The sequence below is a fragment of the Setaria italica genome, chromosome V, assembly GCF_000263155.2.
Source record: "Setaria italica strain Yugu1 chromosome V, Setaria_italica_v2.0, whole genome shotgun sequence".
Classification (NCBI taxonomy): domain Eukaryota; kingdom Viridiplantae; phylum Streptophyta; class Magnoliopsida; order Poales; family Poaceae; genus Setaria; species Setaria italica.
This window is the reverse complement of record NC_028454.1, coordinates 44,490,541-44,517,334: the sequence shown is the minus strand read 5'-3', so window position 1 is coordinate 44,517,334 and position 26,794 is coordinate 44,490,541. Positions and strand designations below refer to the sequence as shown.

Genomic DNA, 26,794 nt, shown 5'->3' with positions numbered 1-26,794 from the left:
TTCAATTTTCTCACAATGTCAATCTGTGATTTCTATATGAGAACTGAGATGCTACACATAATTGTGATGCCCAGAGCTCTGAGGTAATATATGTTGTCGATGATGATGGTCTGTTCAATTTTGTCACAATGTTAAGTTGCGGATACTTGTGCTGCTGCTCTGATTTTTTTTTTTGAAAAATGGTGTTGCAGCCATGGAGAAGAATATGTTTCCTGATTTAGAAAGAGTACATCAAGAAGGAAATGAACTGTGTAAAGTGATCTATTGAGTTATGTCTAAAAATGAAACTCATTGCCTGGAAGGTTCAGATTACGGAGGAGGCATTCTTGTGCTTGTTGAACTTATGGAGCCAGGCTTAGTATATACTCCACTCATTCCATCACAGTAAGGGCTTATTTGGCATAGCTCCACTTCAGAACTCCAGCAACTCCAGCAAAAATTCCAGCCAAACACCCTAACTTCAAAACTCTATGGAGTTGTAGTGCAAATGGGGGTGGAGTTTTGGAGCACCTCTTTTGCAGCTCCAAAACCACCTCTTTTGAACCTCCTCGTGGAGTTGGTGGGTAATTACCCACTAATGCCACTGGTTATACAAAAAAATGCTTCGCTTCTATTCCTCCCGAGAGCCCCCGCGCCTCATCTCCATCCCACGCGCCTCTGTTCCCTCACGTTTTCTTCTAGCGCGCAACACCCGCCACCGCCCGACGAGCCCCGCCACCGGCCACCCCCGCCGTCGGCCGCCCCAGCCCTCCATCTTCCCCCGACCGCCACCGGCCGCCCCAACCCCGCCGCCCCCGTCAACAGCCGCCCCGCTTTTTTTTAGTACACCCTCGTCGTCCCCGTCGTCAACAGGAGATCCCTCGCCGGCACTTCTGCTCGTGATTCTTGCAGGCATAGCTCAGGGAACGGCTGGCCATAGATGCCGTTCGTGAAGGACCCCTTTGCCTGCTCCTCCCATCCCAATTCTCCTCGCTCCTCCTTCTCGGAGGCAACATGGTGGGCGCGTTCGCGGTGCACGGGATGGCGGCGGAGGCTGTCGCATGCCTGGAGAGGATGGCGAGGGAGGACAGGGTCTAGGAAGAAGAGGAAGAAGAAGAGGGGAATAAGAGGATGACAGGTAGGATCATGAGTTGGGGCAAGAATGACAATTCACCTTCAAACTCCTCTTTTTTGAAACTGGGGACACCCTCCCAGCCAAACACCTCCATCAGACAGCTTCAACTCCATCTAGAGTTGGCTCCACCTGAAGTTCTGGAGTGGAGCAGCTCCACTCAGAGTTAGAGTCATGCCAAACAGGACCTAAGTTTCTTCCCCTGGAATTACTTTGGGTGTAACACTTCAGATATTTGCATTGCTATCTGACAGCTTTAATATGTAACATATATACTTATCAATCGTGACACCTAACAATATAGCTTTGTTTATGTACTGTTGGTTCTTGAACAACCATTTTCTTGCATTGATAGTTCTCCCAATACCATAATCTATTTGCTCATATCTAACTTGCAAATTACAATCGAACTTATCTAACTCTTTGCATTTTTGTGTTTATATACGTGCTCTTAACATTCATATTTATGTGCTGGGCAGGCAGTAGGATGGTGCTTAGTATCTAGGCAAACTAGCAGACCACCTTTTTTAGTGGTAGTTTGTCTATCAACGGAGGTCTTGCTTTTGTGTCTGATAATTACATTACATCATCAATCTTACACTTTATAGTAAAGGGAGTCTCAATTGTTCTAAAAAATAAACTGAGTCTAAGCTTGCGGGCCTGTTCGCTTCAGCTTATAAGTCGGCTGAAAAGCTGAAACGACTGATTTGTTGTGAGAGAAAAACACTGTTTGGTGGCTGATAAGCCGGCTGAATAAGCTGAAGCGAACATGCCCTGCGTTGTTTATAGACATGTACCGCTTCATATGCCATTTTCTGATGAAAATTAGCAGGTGCTCAGCTTTCCTAATGGCGGCATCAATGACTGTGTGCATCTATAATGGCTTCTGTTGGTCATCCTCAGGTCTAGCACGTAGTTTTAATCCAGAGGCTCTACTTTGAAGGCCAGTCTCAGTTGTGTTTGTCTTGTAATTCATGTTTGCAGTCTTTTTGAATAGAACTTGTACAGTGCTCTCCCAACTGACATAATTAAATGTAAATCTAAACTATATTGTTTACAATATGCAGCATAGGTTTTGGGAAGAATGAAACAAATATATATTTCTATGGGAGGGAGAAAATAATAATGACCAATGTTTTGTATCTCTTGAGTTGTTTTTGCCTAAAGTCTTGAGAACATAGATAGTTCTCGTGCAATTGATTTGGGTTAATACATTTCCTAGTCGTTACCTATCATAACACTTTCTCTATCGTTCTCTCCATTCTCAATGAATGTCATGGTAGGACCTTTTTATGTAATGTTTCCTAAGACAATTGCTTGAAGCTAGTTCTCTTCGGTCACAAATAGTCAAATACGTTACTATTCCGATAGATAACTTTAAAACTGAAATTAAAACTGAAAAACTGAAATTAAAGCTACACGCCATCTATATCCTTTGAAGAATACTCGTTCCGTACTGAAATACAACACATCCTTAACATTTTATGATAGGTTAAGAGACTTGGCAAATAAACATATGTACACCTGAGTTATTATGTGGAAGGAGGGAGGGGGAGATTGTTGTATGTTTGTTTTAACGCATGTTGCGGATGACAAGGAACCTATTCAATTAACCCAGCAATCAGTCAAACTGATGCTACCAACTTTGAGAGAATTAAATGAAAGAATGCTTATTGCTTAGAAACTTTATATTTGAGGGCAAATTTCGAATGCTTGAATGCCTCGTATTTGAAGATAGAGAGAGTATGCTTCATAGTATTTGTCTATTCGAGAATATTAATAGTATATTGAAATGTTTCAACTTCCTACCCTTAATTAATTAAATGCTTTTAACTTAGGGACGTCGTGCTTCCTGCAGGTGTTTCTTCTGCGACAATAGACGTACGTGTACCTGTTACCGAGCGCGGGGGGGCGTGAAGCAACAGCCACAGTGCATTTGGTTTTGCCTAGTCACTGCTCGAGACCTGCAGCAGCCTCAGTATTTCAGAACGAGAGATAATGTAACGCGTCACGCGTACGTAATTTCCATGCACGTTAGCACACCACACACGCAGACTTCGGTCGCCATCAACCGTTCAACCTCACTACATCAGCACGAACTGACAAATCTTCCAACGGCAGGCTGAAGCACCGCAAGCTGTTCGCCTTGTCCTGGATATGCTACACGCATCTCGGGTATAGAGGTTAGGATAACCTTTGTTTCGAGCCATCATACAGAAAACGTACACGCCATAATCATGCCTGATGTATTTCCTCATCCTGGTGGTATTTGGTCTCAGGTTGGATTTACACGTCATGAACAACACCATTTTCTGGTAGACATAAAAACAGCAAAACTTGATGTGCTAAAGAAGCTTTAGAGGAGAAAGGAGCCATGGTATCGCACACAGAAAAAAACTGCAAGTTTATAGTGGACCCCACAAGAACAGTTTCTAAAAAAAAAAGTTGGCGAGTTTTAAAGAGGGGCCTCTACTTCTATGAAAAGATGTGTACATGGCAGTGATGAGTTGTAAAAGAATTTTCTGTGATAGATTTTTATATCATGTTGTGGCGCAGGGATCTTTTTGTAGTTATATTGATTGTACTCAGCTTATGATACTACTAATATTACTTATGGCACGTGACATTAATATACATTGCCACCCGTGTGCAACCGTTTTTTCCTAGCTTGAAAACCGTCAAACGCATGTTTTGGCTTAGTGCCTGTTTGGTTCCTTTACTTCCTGAACTTGACTAAACTTTAGTCCCTACCCTGTTTGGATCCGGGGACTAAAGACCATTAAAGCAGATGAACAAAGACCAAAATACCCGTAATCAATGCACAAAATTTGCATCCCACGGGTGGGGAACGGGGCAATAATGAGAGGCAAGGGATGTCCTCCTAAGCTTTTAATCCACTTTAGTCACCTCCAAGGGACCAGAGGACTAATCCCTTTAGTCCCTCTATTTGAAAGTTTAGGGACTAAAGAGAGACTACGTTGCCTCCAGTGTGCAACCGTTTTACGGTTAACCTGCTGACGTGTAAGTTTTCCCTCGTTTGAAAATCGTTGAACGCGCGCTTTGGCTTAGTCATTTGGATGGAAAAAGCGCGCGCTTTGACCGTCATTTGAATTTAAAAAAGTTAAGTTCTAATTGTCCAGTGGCTCGCCCCATGTGATTTAAAATTTGCAAAATCAATATCAAAGAAGCTACGCTGATTTCATTCCTTGAGATTCGCCTTCCGTACAGTCCATTTTAGAGTGCGAAAGATTCAAAAGTTTTTTTCCCTCTGTGATGCTAAACCTCATTGTCAATGTTATTAAATCACCTCGGATTGAGCAATTCCGCAGAAATTTCAGTCATTTCAGTTTGCAATCTCTTTTTTCGAACAGTACACTTCTCATTGTTCAACCTCTACAAATACTGCAACATAGCTTTAGCAAGAGGCGTTAGAGTATTGTGGCCTTCACCTTGAGACCAAGTTAGTGATGAAGACCGAACAAAATGAGACATAATATGAACTCGACATGATCATCTAGTAAACTGATTTCTTTGTGCACCTGCTGCTCTGAGGTTACAGATTCTCCGGATAATCTCCGGAATGTAAATTCACATGACTGCTACTCTTCACTACTCACTAGCGCATCACTACCAAGTTGATGCTACCAAGTGAGCTAAATTCTCAGCGACGACCTGGGACTGGATCGTCTCTGATGCTAATCTACATGTCATTGATCTACCTTCAAATACACAGCAATGGTGAAGTGCTTATTCACAAAAGGAGCTTCCCTTGGGTACAAAATACGGTGACGGCGGCGATTGGGAGTCCAGCAGATGCAGAGCAATCACCCGAAATTTCCGAGCTCAACATAGCGCCGGGGCGGCCGGAGTCCGGCGAAGCCGTCGGACGAAGTCGCCGAACTCGTCGATTTGCCCCGCTCGGCATCTAGGTAGCAAACACTTGCTTCAGGGGGGTGGCATGGTGTTTTCCCATGACCAGAGCTTCAGCGGCTCGCCGTCGTCGTCCATAGGCGCGATGCACGGCGGAGGCATCCCGAGGTCGAACCGGATGGAATCGTAGGCGTCGCGCTCCATCACGAACCAGCCCACGTTGGCGGCGTACGCGGCGGGGTCGTACGGTTGGGGCCTTTTCTTCAGATCATCCACCAGGCCCCGCATCCACTCGGCATCGGCGTCGCCTGGAGGCTGCAGTATCTGCACCTCGCCGCCGTCATACTTGGCCGTCACGATGTTTTCCGCCACGATCTCCTTGCCCACGGGCATGGCAGCATTGGGCGAGTTGGGGTTTTTACCGGGAGGCGGGCCAAGCTCGCCGCCACCTGCGGCGGCTTCGCCCCGCGGCGGCACCCCGTTGTCCGTCGCGGACACGGAGTCCTCCTGGGTGGCCTCGTCCTCGTGCACGAGACCCCGCGAGAGCGTGGCGTGATCGACCGCGCCGCCGAGCGGCGCCTGCAGCATCAGGATCCTGTTCTTGGCGTCCACCTGCGAGCCCTCGATGGCGGCGAGCAGCTCCCGGAGCTTGTCCTCTGACAGGCCCTCGAGCGAGCCGTCCCGCGACCCGAGCGCCAAGGCCACGCCGCCCTCCCGCGCCCTGACGAGCTTATCGCGCTCCTCCGCTAGCTGGCGCGCGACGAGGGCGGCGAGGTCCTCCGTGTGCCTGGCGCGGTGCGCTGGGGCGAGCGCGCTGTACCGCCTCAACACCTCGCTGGCGGCCTCCTTCGACGGCCAGCAATCCAGGTCGCCCACGCCGCCGGGGCCCGTGCAGATCACCGCGACGTCGATGGCGCAGCGCCTCGCCAGCTCGTCCGCCTTCTTCCTCACCACATCCTTGCGTCTCGCGAACTTCGCGAGGAGGTCGTGGGGGCTGGCGGTGGCCCTCGTCGGACCGACCTTGCCGCGATTCATTGCTCCCTCTCCCCGCCTCGACATCCGGCGTGCTGAGTGGGGATGGCGGCCGACTCGACGCCGGCACCGGGCGCTCCGCTCCTTATATAGATCCGATTTGGCGTGCGACAGTCCCAATCGGGTCTGGTACGGACCCGCATAAGGATCTTCGTCTTACCCATTTACCCGAGTCGGGTCGGGCTTGAACGTGCCGCACCTGTTGCGGAAAGGAACGGATACTCGCGCCGCCCCGCCGCCGCCGCCTCAACTATGGCGCCGGCGTTCTCGGGGCACGTCCCCGCGCTTCGACGCGGAGCGCTGTGCGCGCGGTGGGTAACTGCGGCGCTGTTCTCGTCGGGGATCCTCGCCGGTAACAACCCCATTCTGGTAAAGGCTGAGACTTTTTTGTTTCCGGTAACAGTGAGATCTCCCTGCGGCGGTTTCCATTGTAGGTGTTAACATGGGGTTCCGCAGGTGCGCGACTTCGTGAGGTCTGCGCTCTACGACCCCAACCATGGCTACTTTTCCAAGCGGGCGGGGCCGGTGGGCGTGCTTGACGCCAGCATCCGTTTCAACCAGCTCGAGGGTGGTCTCCTTTCTCCTGTTCATTTCATCAGCTCTTTCTTGCATTGCGTCCTCTATGAGGAAGTTTGGTGTGTGTTCCGGCATTACAGGGATGAAATAGGGATCGTTCTTTGTTTGTTCGGCGGGTTGGCATTTCAACGAACAGCTTATGTGCGTTTGGCATTTGGGACTTGGTTGTTGTTTTCTTGATGCCAAACTCCATTGCTGATTTGTCCAATGCTGGTTCCGTGTCATGCTGTCTTAATATGGTGGACATTTGGTTTAGGATGTGAATAATTTACTTTTATATTATTGGCCTTAAAAATCATTTGCTTTAATACCATGTAGGAAGGAGTGCTTATATGCAGCATCTTGATAAGCTGTATAAGAAACATGATATTGCTTGGTTTACTCCTGTGGAACTCTTTAAGGTATTTTCTCTGCTATTGCGGTCGAAGAGAATGAGGTTCTTTCAGTTTGGTCACTGATGCGCCCTTTTCCCTCTATGGTGCAGCCATGGTATGCCTACGCAATAGCAGCATCAATACTGCGCACAGCAAATCTTTCAGTCCCATTGAAGGTGTGATCTCAAGATTTCTTTGTCATATCATTCCGCTCCTCAATCTAGATTTGAAGCTTTGTTGAAGCTACAGATTTGCTTTTGTCCATTTTCATGAAGCATTTTCATCCATTTTGCTTATGAATCGGATGCTTTTACTGATCAGATATACGAGATTGGTGGTGGTTCTGGGACATGTGCAAAGTGCATACTTGATTACATGATGCTTAATGCACCGCCCAAAGTTTACAATGATATGAAATACATGTAAGCATCTGTATCTTCATTTCTTGCTTGAATTATCAGAAATTCAGAATAATAGGGTTCATGAATGTCATATAAAGATACATATATAGTACTGGCCACAGTTGTCTGGTTGCTCTTTGTGCTGCTATGCTTTTGCCATTCTAGTGTCATGTTCTCAAATATGCTTTGACCTTGCCCTTATCTTCACTTGCTAGCTCAGTAGAGATTAGCTCCTCTCTTGCTGCAAAGCAATTGGAAACTGTCGGTGAAGTGCAAAGCCATTTGTCAAAGTTTACGGTGGAGCACCGCGATGCAACTAACAGACTTGGATGGGGTAAGATATTCCCCGCTATTGTGTAGGGCAATCTACCTTGACATGATTGGATATAAATCTTCCTTTTTCTGCTATGCAGGCCGCAAGGATCCTCGTCCATGTTGGGTCCTAATGCTTGAGGTGAATTCTGCTGGGACTTTCTTTGCACTTCTCATTTTATTCTTGTGTTTATGTATGAACCAAAGAAGCACAATGACATCATCATGTCATCCTCCCCCATTATGAACTGAAGTATCTGTCCAGCTGATTTACTGTAGCTAGAGGCACAAAAAGTCTAGCATCCTGTGGCATACAAAGCATTATGATGCAGAGAAACAAATAAATGCTTCAGAATATATGTGCTCTGTAAATGTGGCATTTTACACCGCAGATGAACTTTATTAATCGATTGTCAAATTTAGTTTTTCTAGTAATACTATGATCATAAACATGCAGTTCTTGTTAAACCTTTTCCGTCATATAATGTTACAAAGCAAAGATTGCATTTCAAGGAATATTATAGTACCACCTCTAACAGTATCTTTCTTTCTATGGAATATCAGGTACTTGACAATCTGCCACATGACCTTGTCTATTCACCAGATCAGGTCTCTCCATGGATGGAAGTGTGGATTGAAAAAATAAATGGCAGGTTTGTGATTTTTGTCTTTTCAGAATCTTGGCAAAATATAGCTGTGAGACAATACCCTTTGCTCTGTACTACTACAATTAAAGAGCATCAATGTTTGCTTTTATGTTCATTGTTTATACGGGGTTTCAAGTGAGATCATTGAGATACTTTAGAGTTAGGGAAATATGATGAAACAAAAAGGGACATGCTGCTCAACACCCATATTTGGCTGGATCCTTTTATCAACCATTTAACCGACTCTGTTGCTACTAGCTCATGACTGTTGATTGTGCATGTTGATGGCAAAATATGTTTCATTCTTAGGGGGTGTTTGGGAACACCCTATTAAAGTTTAACACCTGTCACATCGGATGTTTGGATGCTAATTAGGAGTACTAAACATAAGCTAATTACAAAACTAATTGCACAGATGGAGTATAATTCGCGAGACGAATCTATTAAGCCTAATTAGTCCATGATTTGACAATGTGGTGCTACAGTAATCATTTGCTAATGATGGATTAATTAGGCTTAATAGATTCGTCTCGCGAATTAGCACAAGGTTCTGCAATTAGTTTTATAATTAGCTCATGTTTAGTCCTCCTAATTAGCATCCGAACATCCGATGTGACACTGTTAAAGTTTAGCACCTCGTATCCAAACAACCCCTTAGAAGAAACAAGGGGAAGCTCTTCGAGAGATGGATGTATGGAATGTTGTGTGTTCTACAGTGTCCTTGCAGCGTGCTTTCTTTTATGCTTGACTTGCATTAGAATGTTCGCTATTTTAGTTATAGTAGTATTGAAGGGTCGCCTCCTTTTCCCTTGTAGAACATACATGCCATCCCCGTGCTTATGGGTAACTTCTGTGGTAACTAAAATATTGCATGCATATTTGTTACTTAGTATTGCTTAGGTCTTTGAGGATGAACCTCTTTTCTACTACTTTAGAAAATTGCATAGCTACTTCTCTGTGATTAATCTGTCATGTGTACCTTTCCTGAAGAAAGTTCACAAGCCTCTGAAGTCTATAAGCCACTACAAGACCCATTAATTTCCCGCTGTGTTGAAATTATTGGCATGAATGAAGAGAAAGCTTCTGTCAGTGAAAAACTAGCATTTGCTGCGAAAGGAGTTTTATCAAAAGTATTTCCAAAGCCTCGAAGAGCTTGGTTGCCAACTGGATGTTTGGTACGCCTTTCGGAAAACTATAACCTTGTGAGGTTAGATCTTTGTGAATGTTCTGGAACTTAGAAAACTATTTTGATCTTCAATCCTGCAGAAACTAATGGATACTTTGCATCAAGCTTTACCAAGCATGTCCCTTGTTGCTTCAGACTTCAGCTATCTTCCAGATGTTAGCATACCTGGTGACAGAGCTCCACTGGTTTCATCAAAGGTGACGTATCCTGATAGATTATGAGTGTATACATTATCAAGTGTGTAAAGCTTTAGTTTTTCCAACTACTTGCTGCATTTCTCCAACTAGGCATAAAAAATTACTTTTGATTCTCTCACTGAGCTTGTTTCTGAGAATGATTGTTGTTCTCTTTGTGTGCTGATGATTCATTTAACATTTTATTTATAATTGAGGGTAATGGGCTTTGCTTCTGATTATCTCACTGAGCTTGTTTTGTCCTTGTAGAAGGATGGGAAAACATCAGATCATCGCAACTACCTGGATGCTCAGGTACATTCTATTCGCATAATAGGTTCTGTGTATAAGGTCGTATAATTGGGATAATTTGTTTATTCCATCATCTAAAAAGTTCTGTTTCTACATGGCAGTCAGACAATCTATCAACCTTAGCTGTCTTTGGCTGACATTGGGGTGACTTTTTGAAATCACTTATTTTCTCTTGATATTTTTGGATGTATCAGTTTGTTGGGAGGATAACTTTTTGGATCATGACAGCCAAATCTTACTAGGACTAGAATGATTTGTCACTGCCTGACTATTTGGCACAATATAACAAACTTGGTTGTATATGAGCCCTCAGAGGGGTTGTGGGCACGTTAAAATTTGCAAGAAAAATTAGTGTTACTAGTACCTTACTTCGGACTGTTTATGAGCCAACAAACTTGGTTGCATGCCCTGGTGATGTAGGCATTTGCTTTCCAACTGTTTTCTGGCGTTACTGCTCTGTGCTTTTCAACTTTTATCAAACAAGCCTTGCATCACTTGGTTGTATTTATTTACTGCTCAGGGTGACGCAGACATCTTCTTCCCAACCGATTTCCGGCTCCTGGAGCAGATCGACCATCACTGCTCTGGCTTCTCAAAGGAGCAGAAGAACCCTGGCGCATTTAAACCCGTGAAGAAGAGGAGGACAATCATAGTAAGTTCTCACCCTGTGCTTGCCAGCTTTGCTCTGCAGTCAGTATATCTCTGAGACTCTGACGAACTTGGGCTCGGTCGTTGTGCACATTCAGCTTGATACTGCAGCCTTCATGGAGGAGTTTGGCCTGCCGTTGAAGACGAGGACCAAAGATGGGTATAATCCGCTTCTTGACGATTTCAAGAACACCAAGTTCTATCTCAGCGTTCCTACCCACAACAGCAAGTAGTCATCCTCTGCTGCTGCGACAAGTTCGCCGGTCAGGACAAGACATCTCCCACACTGAAACTGAACAGGCACGCCTCCCCATTACTCTGTGAAACAAGTAGACTGAGATGGAGCCCAGTGAAGCTTCATGGAATTGTACTTTCCGCAGGCTTCTTTCAGTGCCTTGGGTTGGTTGCACAATATATTGTCTGGCTAGAAAAGGCTCGAGTTTTTTTTATGTTGTTTTTTGACATAAGCAAAAGCAAAAGATAGAAGAGTGAATAATGTCGTGATATGAACCATGAATTACGTGCATCAAGGCGTCATTTTTTTTTCCACACTAACTGTTCTTCGTGCACCGTCAGTACGGTACATCGATATGCAACTACTGTCTAGCTAGCAGCGTGAAATGTGATTTCAGACAGTTCCACGGGATGACATAACGCAAGGCAAACGAATAGCAATACAGCTACACGTAACGTGTTCACCTCATATGGTGGGGACAAAATGTATAATTCGTACAAATGGATTTATTCTTTGCGGCTGTTCTTTTCATTGCCAGTACAAGGTTGCAGCTCCGTACTGCAAGTCAGCGTACATTTCATTTTCTGTAGAAAAAAGAATGGTTACATCGAATGGCTCTAATATACAGCTTCTCACATCTCACCATGCTATCAGCAAAACCGGGCAAACAAAAAAAATTATATAAGGGCATGTTTGGATAGAGGGGATTTGGATTCAAATCCAAAGGATTTAGTTCAAATTTGAACTAAATACTAAAGCTCCTAGAGCAATCCCTTTCTTCTAAACAGGCCCTAATCAAAGAAACATCTGGCATACTAGGACCTCTATTTCCATTATAGAAGTTTGCTGGTACGCCGCTTGGGCCCTCCTGGGAAGAGCTTCATTATCCAGCCAAGCACCCGTTCGACAACCTGAGAAAAATTCCGTGTCAGACATCGACAAAGAATGTCTTCAGGGTGATATGGGCATAACACACATGTAAAGAAAGTTTGGTTTTCTTAGCTCTAACTCTTATTCAAATAGGATAGAAAGAAACATGGAACAATAACCTGTACACACGTAGGATTTTTCTTGCAAAGTACAAATCAAGGTGACAGCAGATATGAAAATTTTCCAACAAGGATTGTTCAACTATCATACTTCCGCTAAGTACTTGGTGACCAACACTTACCTCATCTCCTTCATCAGCATACATTGTCGCATCATTGATGGAGCGAGTATCGATTGGTTTTGCCAGGACATTCTCATTAGCCATCCTTTGAGAAGTCAATAGCTCAAGCTTCTGTGTCTGCATCTCCAGCTTTTGTGTTAGGTCCTTATTCAACTCCTTCAGGATATAAGAGTAAATTGCATTAGAAGATGCACCATTACAGAAGTAACACAAGGCAGAACTTGCTGCACAGTTGACGAGTAAACATATTTTCCAATATATAGAAGCTTGATACACCAGAACCCAGGGCTTGACTATGCCATATGGAACAGGCATCTTATGAACACTAGCACATGCGGTAGACAGTACCTTCAGCTTGGAGCAGTTGGATGACTCGATTCTCAGTGCCCGCAGCAGCTCTTCTCTCTCCACCGCTAACTGCAAATACAAAAATAAAACACATTATCATTACTAACATAACTTTTACCAAAAAAATCAAGTAAGGTAGATAAGGTTATTTGGGAAACTCTGATTGGTGCAAGAAAAACTCTGGATTTCTGCACATCAACAAGGTTACCTCTGACATCAAGGAATTGATGTTGTCAATCATTCTAAGCTGATCATCCGGAATGCTGGATGAGACCTCTTCTAAAGAGGGAAAATCAGACATATTGTTGGACCTCAAAATTGATGTTCCAGCATCTTCCAATGTGTCGACAGTGCTGGTCAGCGTTTCTGAAGAACTGATTTCCCCAGTATCTAAATAAACAAATTTGGTGCCAAAAAAATAGTTGATATGCATCACGATGAACAAACAAAAGAGAAGATTTTAATATTCACACCTAAATCCACTGTCGCAGTTGATGCATCTCTTTTATCAGCTGAAGGTTTCTCTGTAGCAGCTGTTGCCTTTTCATTCACAGGAATGTTCCTCAATTTAGAGTACAAGAGCTTCTTTTCTGTCCAAATAGAGAGAAAAGAAATACAGATAGGTGTATCAGTGCATGAGGCTAAAAAGGGGCCATTAAAGTGCATGCAAGATGTAAACACACCGAATAACAGAAAAGGAAAATTCCAGACGTTAACTAGGGAAAGAAGAGAACAAGAACAATATATGTGTTAGATTGCAATGAAAATACGTACCTTCTTGAAGAGCTTCAACAGTAGATTGAAGATGCTGGCGCTCCTTTTCTAGACTAGAAACTTTGCGCCTGTGGATGATTAATGGGAAAAGTTAGCAAAAAAGATGTTGATGTTATCACCATCTGGATGTCATGTCAAATATTCTTAATTTAAACATGACATATTTATTTGCATAGCACTTTTAAAAATGCTAACATGGACAGAAATGTGAATTTCAACCATTGCTTAATTCTTTAGGATCTTGGCACTCTATCCTTCAAATAAGGTCAAGAAAAGAACAGGGACTCATATAATTGCAGCATGGGGTTTAGTAAAATCAGTACAAAGTTCACCTGTAAGAAGAGATCTCAGAATGTAAACCTTCAACTTCCTTTTCAAGTTTTAACTCACTTGACCTCAGTTTCAGAGCCTACAAAACAAACAAATTTATCAAACTGCCACGACCCAATGCTAGAGTTTGGACTGGTTGAAAATGTTGAAGTTGCATAATTGTTTAAGCTCGATACATCTTATACATAAAGTGCACACATTCAATTCAAAATCAAAGACAGTTTCATCAAGTATGTAGGCTAAATACTAAAGTAAAACTACCCAATGAACTTAAGACCGAATAAGCATGATCATGCCTTATAGCCTACAGAGTGGATGTGGGACAAGATATTGCACAGAAAGGATAGTTCGCTATCCATAAAATTTCAACAACAAAACATGGAATATAGAGTATTTCACAATAAGATATGATGATCCTGCCTGTATGATCAGACCTCTAGAGCTCACTTCCCAATGATTGCAAATTATAAGATTTATTCCTTATTATTTGGATTTGCTCTAACATGACTAAGGTTTACACACTTGATGTACGTAACATATTCTAAACAACCTGCCATGATGTCAGGGTTTCATTTTTAAAGAAGTTTGATAATGGGTACAAAATAAACAAAATAGCAAACCACCTTATCTTCTAGTAGAATTACTTCAGCTGCAAGTACTTTTGCCCTCTCATCTGCAGCACTGCATTCTAGTTGGGCATTAGCATATTCAGTCCTGACAGACTCCAGAGCCAGCTGTTGTACAAATAGGGTTATTACAGGGATTAACAGTATAAGAAGATGGCAAAAATGACAAAAACTAAATAGTAAATAGAAATACTAATATATAACAGCACTAATCACAGACAGTACGCTTAAACTAACAGAGACACCACTGAAAATTTAAACATAAAACAACTGACCTAGTGAACTGTTTCAAAGCAACCAGTTGTGGTGAGTTTAAAATCAGTACAGTTTATCAGCATGCTTCAGTTCATGACCATGTCAAGCACCAAAAAACAAACATTTTGCATGGCATTTACAAAACATTGAAAGTAAATCATTCAATAGGTCCTAACTTGACAGTAGGGCAGTTTTTTGTTTTTGGTGGTGGAGTAGGGGAGGGTCAGTGGGAGTGTGGGACTATCGAATAAATGAAAAATACACAGCAGATGGTACAGGCCTTGGGGGTCTGTGAGCAGCTGCAGTGCACAGCACGCCCAAGGAATATGAGCAGCAGCAGAAACATAGGTGAGGCAAAAGGGGATGATGCAATTTAGCTGGTTTGTTTGAGTGGTTTACTTTGAGATATTAGTCCATCAACTACTTTAAGCCTCATCTCTCCTTATAAAGGTAGTCAGTTGTGCTAGGGGGATTAAGCATAGCGATAAACAAAGTTAGTGCTGTATAGCGACATCGCCTTTATCCTGGTCCTCAGACCCTTAACCTGAAGTTCCCAACCAATCCATATCGATACTGACATGACAGGTACTGCAATTACAGTCCTAATATTGAGGATACGTTTTGTCCAAATTTAGGTGCTAGAAAGGTAGAGCAGGCCTAACCAGTTGAGCTTGAATTTCTTCCTGCAATCTCTCCATGTCAGATGTCAACTGGCTGATTACATGTGCCTGGTATTTGAAAATGGTGAAAAAAGAATCATACAGTATACTAATTAGTAGTTACGGATACAAACACGTGTAATAAACATTTATTTCGTCCAAATTAAACCAAGCTGCAATACATATAATAAATGGATGACTATTGATCAAGCAATAGGAAAAACTATTGTTTCTCTAGTCTTGGGGTTGCTTGATATTACATTCTAACTTAGCACCTTTGGCTTCAGTTCTAGTTTTCCTTACAGCACTGTTATTACTATGTTTAACTGATATGATTCTGTGGATATATTTTACCCGAGAATTCGAATCATGTAACCGATGCAGCAATCACTTTTCTGACAGGTTATGCTAGAGAGTTTAATAGAGTTAAGCATCAAATAAATTACAGCAAAAGAAAAATTTTGATTTTGTAATCAAATCAAGGAAGAAACTAGTTTAAAAGTTAAGCAAACATTTGCCTTATAATCAATCATCGAAAGATTCCCTCCGTTGTGAATTTCTTACGGTCATCAGTGACAAATTTCATCATAAAAAATCCAACTTGAAACTATTCTGATAATCATCAGAGAAATTTGCACACACCTGTTGATTGAACTTATCAGTTAGTGCAGAGTTATCTGTGGCCAAATTCTCCGCTAATTCTTGAGATTTCTGAAGAGTACGTTGCAAGGAAAACTTCTCTTTTGTCAAATCTTCGATGAGCTGGCAACCAAACAAGAAAACCATTAATAATATGTTGATGGGCCTAAATAAAATAAACAAATAAATAAATACATGAGCACTAGTTACTAACTTCTTAATGATAGAGAACCTATAGAAGAAAAAGGCTTAGATGAGTCAAAATACACATATCCAAGACAAAAGTAGTTAATTTTACAGAATCTCTCTATCATTTAATCTTGACAACAAAGAATTTGCATGTAATGTGCAGTCACAACACATGATAGTGCCATGTATAAGTATGGAAACGATTATGAAGCACAGAACACAGAAAAAAGCAACTACTTATAAAGCTGTACAATATCACTCATCAAGTGAACCCACAGAGTAGATAGAGAAAAGTGGTTCTTTTCTTTCCATAGGTTTCAGTTTCCATACGAAAAACAACTAGGCAACTAGGTTTCGTGTTAGTGGCATAAAATCGGATGATACAACATTTAGATTCATCGTATTATGTCTATTATGCAGTTTTACAACTATACAACAGCTCTAATCAATATAAGAATATCATATTCTCAAGAAAATTCATATAACAAATTGATTAAAAATGTTTAAACATTCATCACCTGCTCTAGTGCTGCAAAATCATCATCTTTCCAGTGAGTTGTGAAGTTTTGGGATGTTTGATTGCAATGCTGTATACTTCTTTCTTCTTTGAAAAGCGAGAAATCAGGAGGGGTGGGGCTGCCATATGACCCTTTTTCGTGTCTATATTCCTGATTTCCTGATGTAAGAGAGTTATCTGCAACATTACTTCCAGTGGATTGTTGATTTGATTGCTGCAAAAATGAACTCTGATAATTTGAATTGCCGGATAGTTGATTAGCTTTTGCAGGCTCCCCATACGAGGCTTGAGTTGTTGGAGGGGTCCTTTGTACTCCGATCGAATCAAGAAATGATGGCCTTGATCGAGTGTATGCAGTTGGATAACCAGATGACAGAAAAGGATCCTGTTTTTCAAAATTAACAGGTGTGGAATCCGCTGCATTCCAAGTTCCAACATTTGTATCATGATCTACACTATCAGTAATCCTAGAACTACTGAAGGTATTGCCATAATCCATACTGCTGGCATACACAGATTGTTCCACTTTGGAAGAGTCTTTGGAGGTAGCTACATAGAGAAAAAAGAAAAGCAAAAGAGCCCCAGGCTCGAGTTATTAATTATTAGATGTTGTTTACGCATAGAAAAATAAGATATCAAATTTACCTCTCAACCGACCAAAGAGGTCATTGCTTGTGGAGTAATCCTGAGTGTAAGCACTTTCAGACTTTCCAAAAATGGTGCTGGATGAGTATGAACTAGATTGCTCGGTATCACGTACTTGATCTGATAAAGAATTTCTTCCCCAACTCGGCAAGGTGTTGGTAGAAGAAGGTAAACTCAAACTGTTTGTGTTCCCAAAGACACTTAATTTAGATGTTGATTGCACATCCTTGTCGGGACTGTGCTCGTCCCTTTTAAGGGCAGCGTCACCTCTCCAATTCTCATGATGACCATTAACAAGGTCGGAGAAGCTCAAGTTCCCATAGAACTTACTTCCTACATCACTAACACCATCTTGCTGGGGTGTAACATTACTAACCCCAACTGAAGCATTTACACTGACAGGACCATTTGACAGGGATTCTGCACCTCTGGAAGAACTTGCTGAGCCACTCTCATATACAGCAGATGGCACAGAAGATGTGCTTTCTTGGTTTGGCTCTACATCAGACACCAGCCCGTCTCCCGAGCTAGCTGTACTGGCAATTGGAGGGGGGTTCTCCACTACATCAGGAGCAGGCGGTTTTGCCGGCTCTGCACTAGCTGCTATGGCAGTGGCCTTCTTTGCTGCTTTCTTCTTGCGGAACTGCTCGAGCTGGATCAGAGAAAATACAGCATTGTTATTCTAAAGCCAATTTCTAGTCAAACATTTGCTGAATCGGCATTCGATGATGGCTGACTGCATTGCGAGATCTAAGCAGCTAAATTTCAAAAGTTGCAAACTGAGCCTCAAATAATGTGGCAAATTTCATTCATTTGAATTCTCTACTGCAAGCAAAAGGGCCGAGACGAATTTGATAGCATTTGGCTTCTCTACCGCAAGAGAAACAATTGAATGACACGATAGTCACCGCGCTAAGCAACAAGGTGCCCCTAATTTCTCTACGTCCTCTTCTAACATATTGCTCAATTAGCGGTTGCGGGTGGCCAAGGACTACATTTCTCGCAAGCAACAGGCAACAACGGACCTACCCGCTTCTTCCCGGCCTCGAGATGCTCCTTGCGCGACGGGGCGGCGGAGGAGGAGGGCGCCTGCGCCGACGCCATGGCTCCCCGGCTCCCACCAACGCAGCCCGGCCCAAATCTCGGCGAGATCTCCCCGTCCCCGAATCGCCGGTCGCCCCCGGCCGCCGCTGATTCGATCGAGCCCCGGGGAGGGGGGCGCGAGATCTGGCGACGGGATCGGGGTCGGGGTCGGGGTCGGGATTGGGGGATTTGGGATGCGCGCTGCGCAGCTTCCAAATCCCGCTCGGCCCCCGAACGTTTGGGCCTTCGCCTCCTCCTCTGTTGGCTGTTGCTATCTTTTTTGGTGCGTCGCCGTGGAGTCCGACCGGTTTGAGTTCCCTGCCTGCTGTTGCGTCGTCGCGGTCTGGTAGTCAGCACGGTGGTGTGTTGCCCCGGTGACGCATCTGGCTCGGATGGTTTCGCCGGTTTGTTCCCGTTTGCTGCTCGTGATGGGGTCATTCATCGGCGCAACTGTGTACCACGTGGCTCTAATCTTCGTATTGGCAGAAACGTGCTTCTTCTGAGAGGCAGTTTATGACATTGTAAACAACAGAAGTTTTTTCAACAGAAAAATAAATCTTTTTATGAAAAGTGTAAATAACAAATTTAGTGGTTAATTTATGTTGAAACAACAGAACTAGTCTGTTGCAATGAATATGAAACTATTTGAATATTACTTTCAATTGTACTGGTTGTTTTAAGTTGTTGGGTTGCAAAAGTTAGGTTTGTTTAGCACTGTTGTTTATGCACATCCTACTCTAACAAGTTGTTATGGGCTACTTATGAGCATTTATTTAAGAAGAAACACAATCATGTCCATATTTCAAATACAATCATATATTGAGAGACATAGGATAAGTGAAAATAAATATATTGCGCAGCATATATATATAGAGATATAGATATATAGATATAGATATAGATATATAAACTATAACACCCACAATTCAGACCAACTAAGATGAACAATACCTCAATTGCTACCTTTGTTAGTGAGTAGGTGAAGACATATGTGAACAAAATGAACACCACTAGTGCTTTTATTTAAATATAAGAGAATAATCGTATCATTTTATGATTTTCTTGAAAAACATGAGGAAAACACAGGTGAGTCTATTATGATAAATTTATGATATTTCTCATATAAGAGAAATACACCACAAATCTGAAGTAGGTCTTTTAGTGTACAAAGGATGTTGATATGAGATTGGTATTGGTTATGTAGTAAATGTTTTTCTAATTCACATGTAAAACATATTAGTGAGCAATAAATAGATTATCTATCCTAGTGTGTAACCAAACCTTACTTTAAGGACCTAGGTATACATGGATTGTACATGTAGTAGAGTCATAGAATGAAATGATATAATAATCAAAAGTACACCTAAAAAGTTTTTAAAAACTTAATACATACATGGATAAACTAATAAAATAAATACATGAATATTATTTTTTATTGGCAAACACTAAAGCCATCTTTTGATATGTAATTTAGGAAAATTGAAGTACTTCCTATCGACAGTTAAATAAAAGCCTTGTACAAATCAGCGTCAAGTCAAGCATATGTCATTTTTTCTAAATCTTTAAGTGTAATAGAAATACTAAAGGAAGTACGAAACAAAGAGAAAAAATAAAGAAAAGAGATATAGTGCCTATGGATTATATCCTAGCTAAGGGAGAGTTTTCAAACGAAAGTTTGAAAAAAAATCATCTAAACTAGTACGACTCCATCTCAAATCTAAACCTATCAATCCATGGGTAACAGATATTTTCTAGTCGTTGATGAGCTAGCCAATGCATGTCTCGCTCTCAATCTCATGCACACCAACCTTTTGTAAAAAGTTTGCAACCTATAGTTTGTAAGATTCCACATCATCCTAATTGCCGCAAGTGACCAAAGTAGACAGTTGTGTAGGTTTTACACTTGTGCCACATGAACGGCTTCTCCTTTGTAGATAAACCTGTGATGCCTAACAATTTTTTTGGGAAAACACCTATCCAAATTTCAATCTTAACAATTCGATTTGTGTAACCTAAGCGCTAGTACTTTTCTTCGAACCTAATGATATAAAATTGTATATTAAATTAGCCATTGGATGTATTCTTATACCCCCAATCTGATCATATTACTAATGTAAACATATTTTATATGGTGAACGGACACCTCAAAACAGAAAATTTTAATGTCTAGTGATAAAATAATAGAACAAGTAGTTGCATTGTACATCACATCCAGTTGGAAAATATTAAACCTATTTTCGATTAAATGATCTCGAGTCGGTAAAAGTTTAGAATTTTCCATACCGGTTGTAAATGTATAACCATCAAAAATATCTTTTGATATGCACAATGTGAAACGGAAAACCCGACCATCTGTACACGCTATCTTTAAGATATTTATCATCTTCTACGAAAGCAGTTATGGTTATCCATCTTTAGGTGGGAAAATGCTAGAGAAAATATAATACAAAGAGCCAAAAGATGAAGTAGGATCATGATGTAATGACTTACAGATTATGTCACTCGGGCTAGGGGAGGAAGTTTTCAAACAAAGATCGAAGATAACTCTCCCAACAACCGATGCGTCCACAAGCAAGTGCAGACGTTTTCCGGCCGCCGATGAGCTGGCCGCTGCAAGTCTCTCATGCACGCAAACCCAGCAAGGGCTGCAACCAATAGAAGCATTCCACGTCGTCGTGGCCACCGCAAGTCACCGAAGTACCCCCAGTCGTGTAGACTTCACGCAGTGCGCGTAGAGAAACTCTTCCTGCTTCGCAGACAAGCCTCTAGCACCCACCGAGTCCTCTATCCGTTGGTTCAGGTGGACTCTGCATCGGACGGCCGGGAATCGCTCCAACACTCGGCCCTCAGTCGGCGCGGCGGCGACACGGACATCCTACGGCGCCGGAACAGCTACGCGCACCCTGTTTTTCCACGCACGGACTCGAGGGGCCCACGCCTCATTGAAAGAGCAAAACATGTGCTTTCGTTTCCGTTTCCGTTTCCTGAACGGTCAAATTTTGCACGCGCCGAAGTTTTGCACCAACGTCACAGATACATTACACTGACATGTGGGCCACTGCACGTGGCCCACGGTCAGTGACCAGGAGCATGCACAGTGAGAGAGATGTCCGAGAGAGATGTCGGGTGCTCTCGGTTAGCATAATCTCGATGACAAATGGGCCCAGTTATTTCCGGTCCCACTTGTCCGAGAGAGATGTCGGGTGCTCGCCAGGGGCGATAAGTAAGGTGGCCGAGGAGAGGCTGGCGTGGGCGGTGGAGCGCTCCCCACAGCCCTAGGCGGCCGCCACGTGTGCCACGCAGCCGCATCTCGGTTCCCTCCTCTCTCCTCTTCCCCCCTCCACCTCCTGCTTCCCTGTTTATCTGCTCAGTAACTGCACCCACCTCCACACCTACACCACAGAGAGACGGCGACACATACACCATCTCTCTCCTCTGCTCGTCGCCGTGTCTATCTGCATGGACGCCTCCGCCGGCTCGCCGCCACCGCACTCCCAAGAGAACCCGCCGGAGCACGGTGGCGACCTGGGGGAGGCCCCGGCGGAGGAGATCGGTGGGGAGGCGGGGGATGACTTCCTATTCGCGGAAGACACGTTCCCGTCCCTCCCGGACTTCCCTTGCCTCTCGTCGCCGTCCAGCTCCACCTTCTCGTCGTCGTCGTCGTCCAACTCCTCCAGCGCCTACACCAACGCGGCAGGAGGGGCTGGCGGCGGCGCTGACGGCGCCGCCGGCGAGCGCTCCGGGCCTGCATCGGCCGGTGAAGGATTCGATGCGCTCGATGACATCGACCAGCTCCTCGACTTCGCGTCGCTGTCCATGCCGTGGGACTCCGAGCCGACGTTCCCCGAAGTTAGCATGATGCTGGAGGACGCTATGTTCGCGCCGCCGCATCCCGTTGGCGACGGCAGACGCGAAGGTAAAGCCGTGCTGGAAGGGACCGGGGGAGAGGAGGCCTGCATGGATGCGGCTGCGGCGCCGGGTGAGGACCTGCCGCGGTTCTTCATGGAGTGGCTCACGAGCAACCGTGAAAACATCTCGGCCGAGGATCTCCGCAGCATCCGCCTCCGCCGCTCCACCATCGAGGCAGCCGCCGCCCGGCTCGGCGGCGGGCGCCACGGCACCATGCAGCTGCTCAAGCTCATCCTTACCTGGGTGCAGAACCATCACCTCCAGAGGAAGCGCCCTCGCGACGCGATGGAGGAGGCGGCGGTATTGCACGGCCACGGACAGAGCCAGCTCTCCAGCCCGGGGGTCAACACCGGATATGAGTTCCCCGCCGGCGGCCAGGACATGGCGGCCGGCAGCGGCGCATCCTGGATGCCCTACCAGCAGCCGTTCACGCCACCTGCTTACGGCGGCGACGCCGTTTACCCGGGCGCCGCAGGCCAATACCCTTTCCACCAGAGCTCCAGCACGAGCAGCGTGGTCGTGAGCAGCCAGCCGTTCTCCCCGCCGGCGGTGGGCGACATGCACGCCGCGGGCGGCGGGAACATGGCCTGGCCGCAGCAGTACGTGCCGTTCCCTGGTGCTTCCGCGGGCTCTTACCCTATGCCGCCCGTCGTGGCGCAGCCGTTCTCCCCCGGATTCGGCGGGCAGTACGGCGGCGCCGCCCACCCCATGGGCCCCCAACGCATGGCAGGCGGGGAGGCCTCCGCGACCAAGGAGGCCCGTAAGAAACGCATGGCGAGGCAGCGGCGCCTGTCCTGCCTTCAGCAGCAGCGCAGCCAGCAGCTGAACCTGGCCCAGATCCAGGTCCCCGTCCACCCGCAGGAGCCATCTCCTCGGTCGGTGCACTCCGCGCCGGTCACGCCGTCAGGCGGTGGCTGGGGTTTCTGGTCGCCGGGAAGCCAGCAGCAGGTCCAGAACCCGCTCTCCAAGTCCAATTCCTCGAGGGCGCCGATGCAGCAGGTGCCGCGCTCCCCGGAGGCGCCGGCGGAGGGGGCGCCACCGGTGAATCCGGCGCCCGGTGCTCGGCAGGAAGAGAGCCCCCAACGCTCGACAGCTTCAGATAAGCGGCAGGTGCATGCATGCAGAGCTTGACATCGCTCTCTAGCAAAAGATCTAAATCGACCTCTTTCTTCTGTTTGCTCCTGATAGACGACGCACATCGCTTTCCAGCAATCGAACACGCATGAACGTGTGCCGTACGTTCGCGTACGGATCCATCGATGTGTGTTCATCTGAATTTCATGTGTAGATCTGATGAAGTGTAGATGGGGATGCAGGGGGCGAAGTCGGACAAGAACCTGCGCTACCTGCTGCAGAAGGTTCTGAAGCAGAGCGACGTCGGGAGCCTCGGCCGCATCGTGCTCCCCAAAGTGAGACAGACGACGCCCTTCATGATCCGCATGATTTCTACCCCACTTGGGCATACAAATCTTAAATCTAGCTAGATCCCCAATTGTGCATGCATGCATCCACTTGCAAAAATTTCCTGAATTTAAATTCGCAATGGAACTATGCTTGCAATCTTGAATATGTTCTTCAAACTGCATTGGTGCTTCGACATTTCTGCTAAAAGTTGTCTTTCTTCTTCTTTGGACGATTTCAGAAGGAAGCGGAGGTTCACCTGCCGGAGCTGAAGACGAGGGATGGCATCTCCATCCCCATGGAGGACATTGGGACATCGCGGGTCTGGAACATGCGGTACAGGTGAGTGTTGTTAGGCTAGGGATTTGCCGATTTGGGATAGCCGATCCACCATGGATGATGCTTAAATCCACTTGTTGTTTTTTTCTCTCTTCAAATCATCATCTTCTTTGTTAAAATTAAATTTGTGTTTAGATTCCCTAAAAATAACAATATTGTTTCTCACTCTCTTTTCTCCCTTTTTTTGTGGTGGCTCATAGCTCATATTGGGTTTCAAGCCTGCCCCAACTGGCTCGGGACTAAAAATCCTGTTGCTGTTGTTGAAATTAATTTTTGTTCTTGGTCAATTTGGGCAGGGAGATAGATAGCACCACTGGGCCAGAAATAGTAAATGACATGAGTACAGCATCACTGTGGGGGTGGTCCCTTTCTTTCCCAATTGGGCAAGTGGGTCGCATGAATATACGATGAGAATCTGGGAGCAAATAGTGGCATGCACTTGTGTTCCTCTACGTCGATGCAGCACCATTTCTGCACGCCATAAACATGCTGCTAAACTTGTTCCAATGCAATACTAAAAGTCTAGTTGTCGTTCCGCACTGCATGCCTGGTTAGCTTTGGACAGATTTGTTCTGAAAATGGACTGTTGACAGTGACATGAGTGCCCTCACGCATGCATGCAGGTTTTGGCCCAACAACAAGAGCAGAATGTATCTGTTGGAGAACACCGGTGAGATGAAAACAAAGCATTAGTATACTTTAATTTCTACCCATCATCTGATCTTGGCATAGCATTATTTCTTGGTAGCTTCTAAAACTTCTCTTGTTTTTTTCTGAACTTGCAGGGGAATTTGTTCGTTCCAATGAGCTTCAGGAGGGGGATTTCATAGTGATCTACTCTGATGTCAAGTCTGGCAAATATGTAATGTTCACCCTGCTTTATTTATTTCCTTGCAATGATTGTTTTTAGCTAGATACATTCTGCCCCTGTACAAATTGATGAAGGGAAAATTAAATTTCACACATCCTTGTTCAAAGCACAAGTCAACTGCCTGTATAGATACAGCTGTTTTGCATGCATATGGCACTGTTCCTAGTTTGATGGCAGTCGAGTTGTAGCATCTGTGACCACCTTGTGCACAAGTAGTTTCAGCAGCAGCTAACCTGAAACCTCCTCCTGTCTATCACAGCTGATACGGGGCGTGAAGGTGAGGCCTGCTCATCAGGACCAGGGCAATGGTTCCAGCGCGGTAGGCAAGAACAAGCATGGGTCTCCAGGTCCAGAGAAAGCCGGTGGTTCTTCTGATGACGGCATCGTCATCGCCGACGGGACCAACAAGCCTGACGGCGCCTGCAAGGGGAGGTCGCAGCAAGGTGCGAGGCGGGCTCGCCACCAGGGAGCCGCCTCCATGGCTGTGAGCATCTGAAAGAACCGCCGCCTCCGCCATTGATATCTGAAGTTAGCTAGATCCATACACCCCTGATGATGATGGTCACCCCCGTCGTGTGTGTTAAGAGCATGTAGTGCGCTAGGTGATGATATTAAATCAAGTAGCCCACCCTGCTGTGACGCTAAGTTGTGCATGGTTTGGTTTGTGTTGGGACCTGTCGTCGAGTAGTAGTCCTGTACATGCATCGGCGGCATACCTCTGAATTGTTGTGTCGTCGTACGTCGTGCCATTCGGCTAACAACGAGACATCAGCTAAAGCTGGAACGTGGTTGTTGTATGTTATAGTGTTGATTGCCTAGATGCTAATTGCATGGTTCTCGAGCAAGTGCTGATGAATCGAAGTGTAGTTTAAGCGAGAAGCTGCAGGGTAGCTAAATATGGCTACATCTGCAACCATACCATACGTGCAGGAAAAAAAAATAAACAACATATTCTGATAGCTACAATGATGCTCATATATATTTTATTATAAGCTTGCATGGACATATTGTACATCAAATACTCATGGTGCTTCTCTCCTCGTCTGATTTTTTTTTTAAAAAAAGGCGCTCCTGTACGTGTTTGACTACACAGATGCTGCATCTATACATCAGCGCATCACTCGTAAGTCATAACCTGGTTGATTCCTGATGCATCCGAGATGCCTAGATTCTTCATCCGGACTAGACATGGACGGGGGGCCGGGCATGCATGGTCCAAAGTCCAAACTTTGTTCGTGTGGAGAGGCTGCTGCGGCGATCTATCGATCGGTCCGGTTCCGTGGCGCCAGCGGCCAGGCTGTCCGCGCCGAAGCGTCGCCATGTGCGGCGCTGGCGTGGGAGCACGACGTGATGGCGCGCTCCGTTTCGCCGGGGGCGATATGATAAACTACTAGTGCACCAGCACCAGCCGCCAGCAGCCACCCGGCGGCAGGTCGACGGAGCTCTCTCCGGCCGCCATGTGCCGCACGCTTAGCTTAGCTTAGGCGACTGACAAACGTGTGATAGCAGAAGGCCGATGGAATTCTGGCGTGTGTACATGTTTCATACTGCTTCGACCATCGATTCCCCGCCCATCAAACGACCAAATGTGGAGGGAGTACGTGGTTTGTGTGCGTTCTTTGGTTTGTTTAATTTGTTTGTTTCTCCTCTTTGTTTGAGTAGACAAATACTATTAAATATCTAGAGGAAAGGGGTGTGTGTGTGTGTGTGTTCTTAAAGGATAAGGCAATGATGAAGTGATCTGTTGGGTGAACTCGCTCTGGAACCGGGGTGACGTGTGCTCGCGCCAACAGTATTGAGATGGATGTACACTAGCTAGAAGGGTATAGCAAGGTCCCGTACTCCCGTGAATATGAATGTAGCCATTTCATGTACACGTTAATTCTTCTTGGGAAAGTAAAAGATTATCCCTCGAGGATGACGTAGTATATCATAACCTTGATATATATACCCCGGCCCAGGAATCAAAAGAGGTGTGTATACATGTAGAGATATACTCATATACTCCACGGGTATATATACATGCAATACTAATAAGTAGGCCAATCCATGTGTATATATGGTCACATGCTTTTTACCCTAGTCGTTGATTATTTCTCTCCATCTAACCTTTGATTCATCTCACCATCTTATGTATTTCTCACTTAATCATGATTTATCT

At 44.9% G+C, this 26,794-nt stretch overlaps 3 protein-coding genes across 3 annotated transcripts; 2 read left to right on the top strand and 1 right to left on the bottom strand.

Annotated features, from left to right (window-relative positions):
* Positions 1–6,173: 6,173 nt before the first annotated feature.
* LOC101775973 lies at positions 6,174–11,197 on the top strand. The gene is made up of 13 exons (XM_004970960.3): positions 6,174–6,382; positions 6,470–6,581; positions 6,908–6,990; positions 7,074–7,139; positions 7,285–7,385; positions 7,580–7,698; positions 7,778–7,818; positions 8,241–8,329; positions 9,318–9,498; positions 9,590–9,706; positions 9,953–9,997; positions 10,515–10,646; positions 10,741–11,197. The coding sequence occupies exons 1-13, from the start codon at positions 6,266–6,268 to the stop codon at positions 10,873–10,875; spliced, it is 1,338 nt and encodes a 445-aa protein (XP_004971017.1). The 5' UTR covers positions 6,174–6,265; the 3' UTR covers positions 10,876–11,197.
* A 153-nt stretch (positions 11,198–11,350) lies between these two features.
* On the bottom strand, positions 11,351–18,443 carry LOC101775560 (protein BLISTER). Its single transcript, XM_004970959.3, has 13 exons — positions 18,060–18,443; positions 17,031–17,682; positions 16,387–16,934; positions 15,683–15,802; positions 15,044–15,109; positions 14,124–14,234; positions 13,503–13,579; positions 13,171–13,238; positions 12,870–12,986; positions 12,605–12,786; positions 12,397–12,465; positions 12,049–12,204; positions 11,351–11,788 (listed from the first exon to the last, which is right to left on the bottom strand). The coding sequence occupies exons 1-13, from the start codon at positions 18,132–18,134 to the stop codon at positions 11,711–11,713; spliced, it is 2,319 nt and encodes a 772-aa protein (XP_004971016.1). The 5' UTR covers positions 18,135–18,443; the 3' UTR covers positions 11,351–11,710.
* A 3,129-nt stretch (positions 18,444–21,572) lies between these two features.
* Positions 21,573–25,129, top strand: LOC101775161 (regulatory protein viviparous-1). The gene is made up of 6 exons (XM_004970958.1): positions 21,573–23,132; positions 23,339–23,431; positions 23,665–23,765; positions 24,386–24,432; positions 24,548–24,624; positions 24,893–25,129. The coding sequence occupies exons 1-6, from the start codon at positions 21,573–21,575 to the stop codon at positions 25,127–25,129; spliced, it is 2,115 nt and encodes a 704-aa protein (XP_004971015.1).
* The last annotated feature ends 1,665 nt before the right edge of the window (positions 25,130–26,794 follow it).

Excerpts from the sequence above, each read along its gene's own strand:
- LOC101775973 (XM_004970960.3), top strand. The coding sequence starts at position 6,266 with ATGGCGCCGGCGTTCTCGGGGCACGTCCCCGCGCTTCGACGCGGAGCG. Across the intron at positions 7,140-7,284 it reads ATCTTTCAGTCCCATTGAAG|ATATACGAGATTGGTGGTGG; the intron begins GTGTGATCTCAA and ends TTTACTGATCAG. Across the intron at positions 9,998-10,514 it reads GCAACTACCTGGATGCTCAG|GGTGACGCAGACATCTTCTT; the intron begins GTACATTCTATT and ends TTTACTGCTCAG.
- LOC101775560 (XM_004970959.3), bottom strand. The coding sequence starts at position 18,134 with ATGGCGTCGGCGCAGGCGCCCTCCTCCTCCGCCGCCCCGTCGCGCAAG. Across the intron at positions 15,110-15,682 it reads CTGATAAGTTCAATCAACAG|GCACATGTAATCAGCCAGTT; the intron begins GTGTGTGCAAAT and ends TTCAAATACCAG. Across the intron at positions 13,580-14,123 it reads TAATTCTACTAGAAGATAAG|GCTCTGAAACTGAGGTCAAG; the intron begins GTGGTTTGCTAT and ends TTTGTTTTGTAG.
- LOC101775161 (XM_004970958.1), top strand. The coding sequence starts at position 21,573 with ATGGACGCCTCCGCCGGCTCGCCGCCACCGCACTCCCAAGAGAACCCG. Across the intron at positions 23,133-23,338 it reads CAGCTTCAGATAAGCGGCAG|GGGGCGAAGTCGGACAAGAA; the intron begins GTGCATGCATGC and ends ATGGGGATGCAG. Across the intron at positions 23,432-23,664 it reads GCCGCATCGTGCTCCCCAAA|AAGGAAGCGGAGGTTCACCT; the intron begins GTGAGACAGACG and ends GGACGATTTCAG.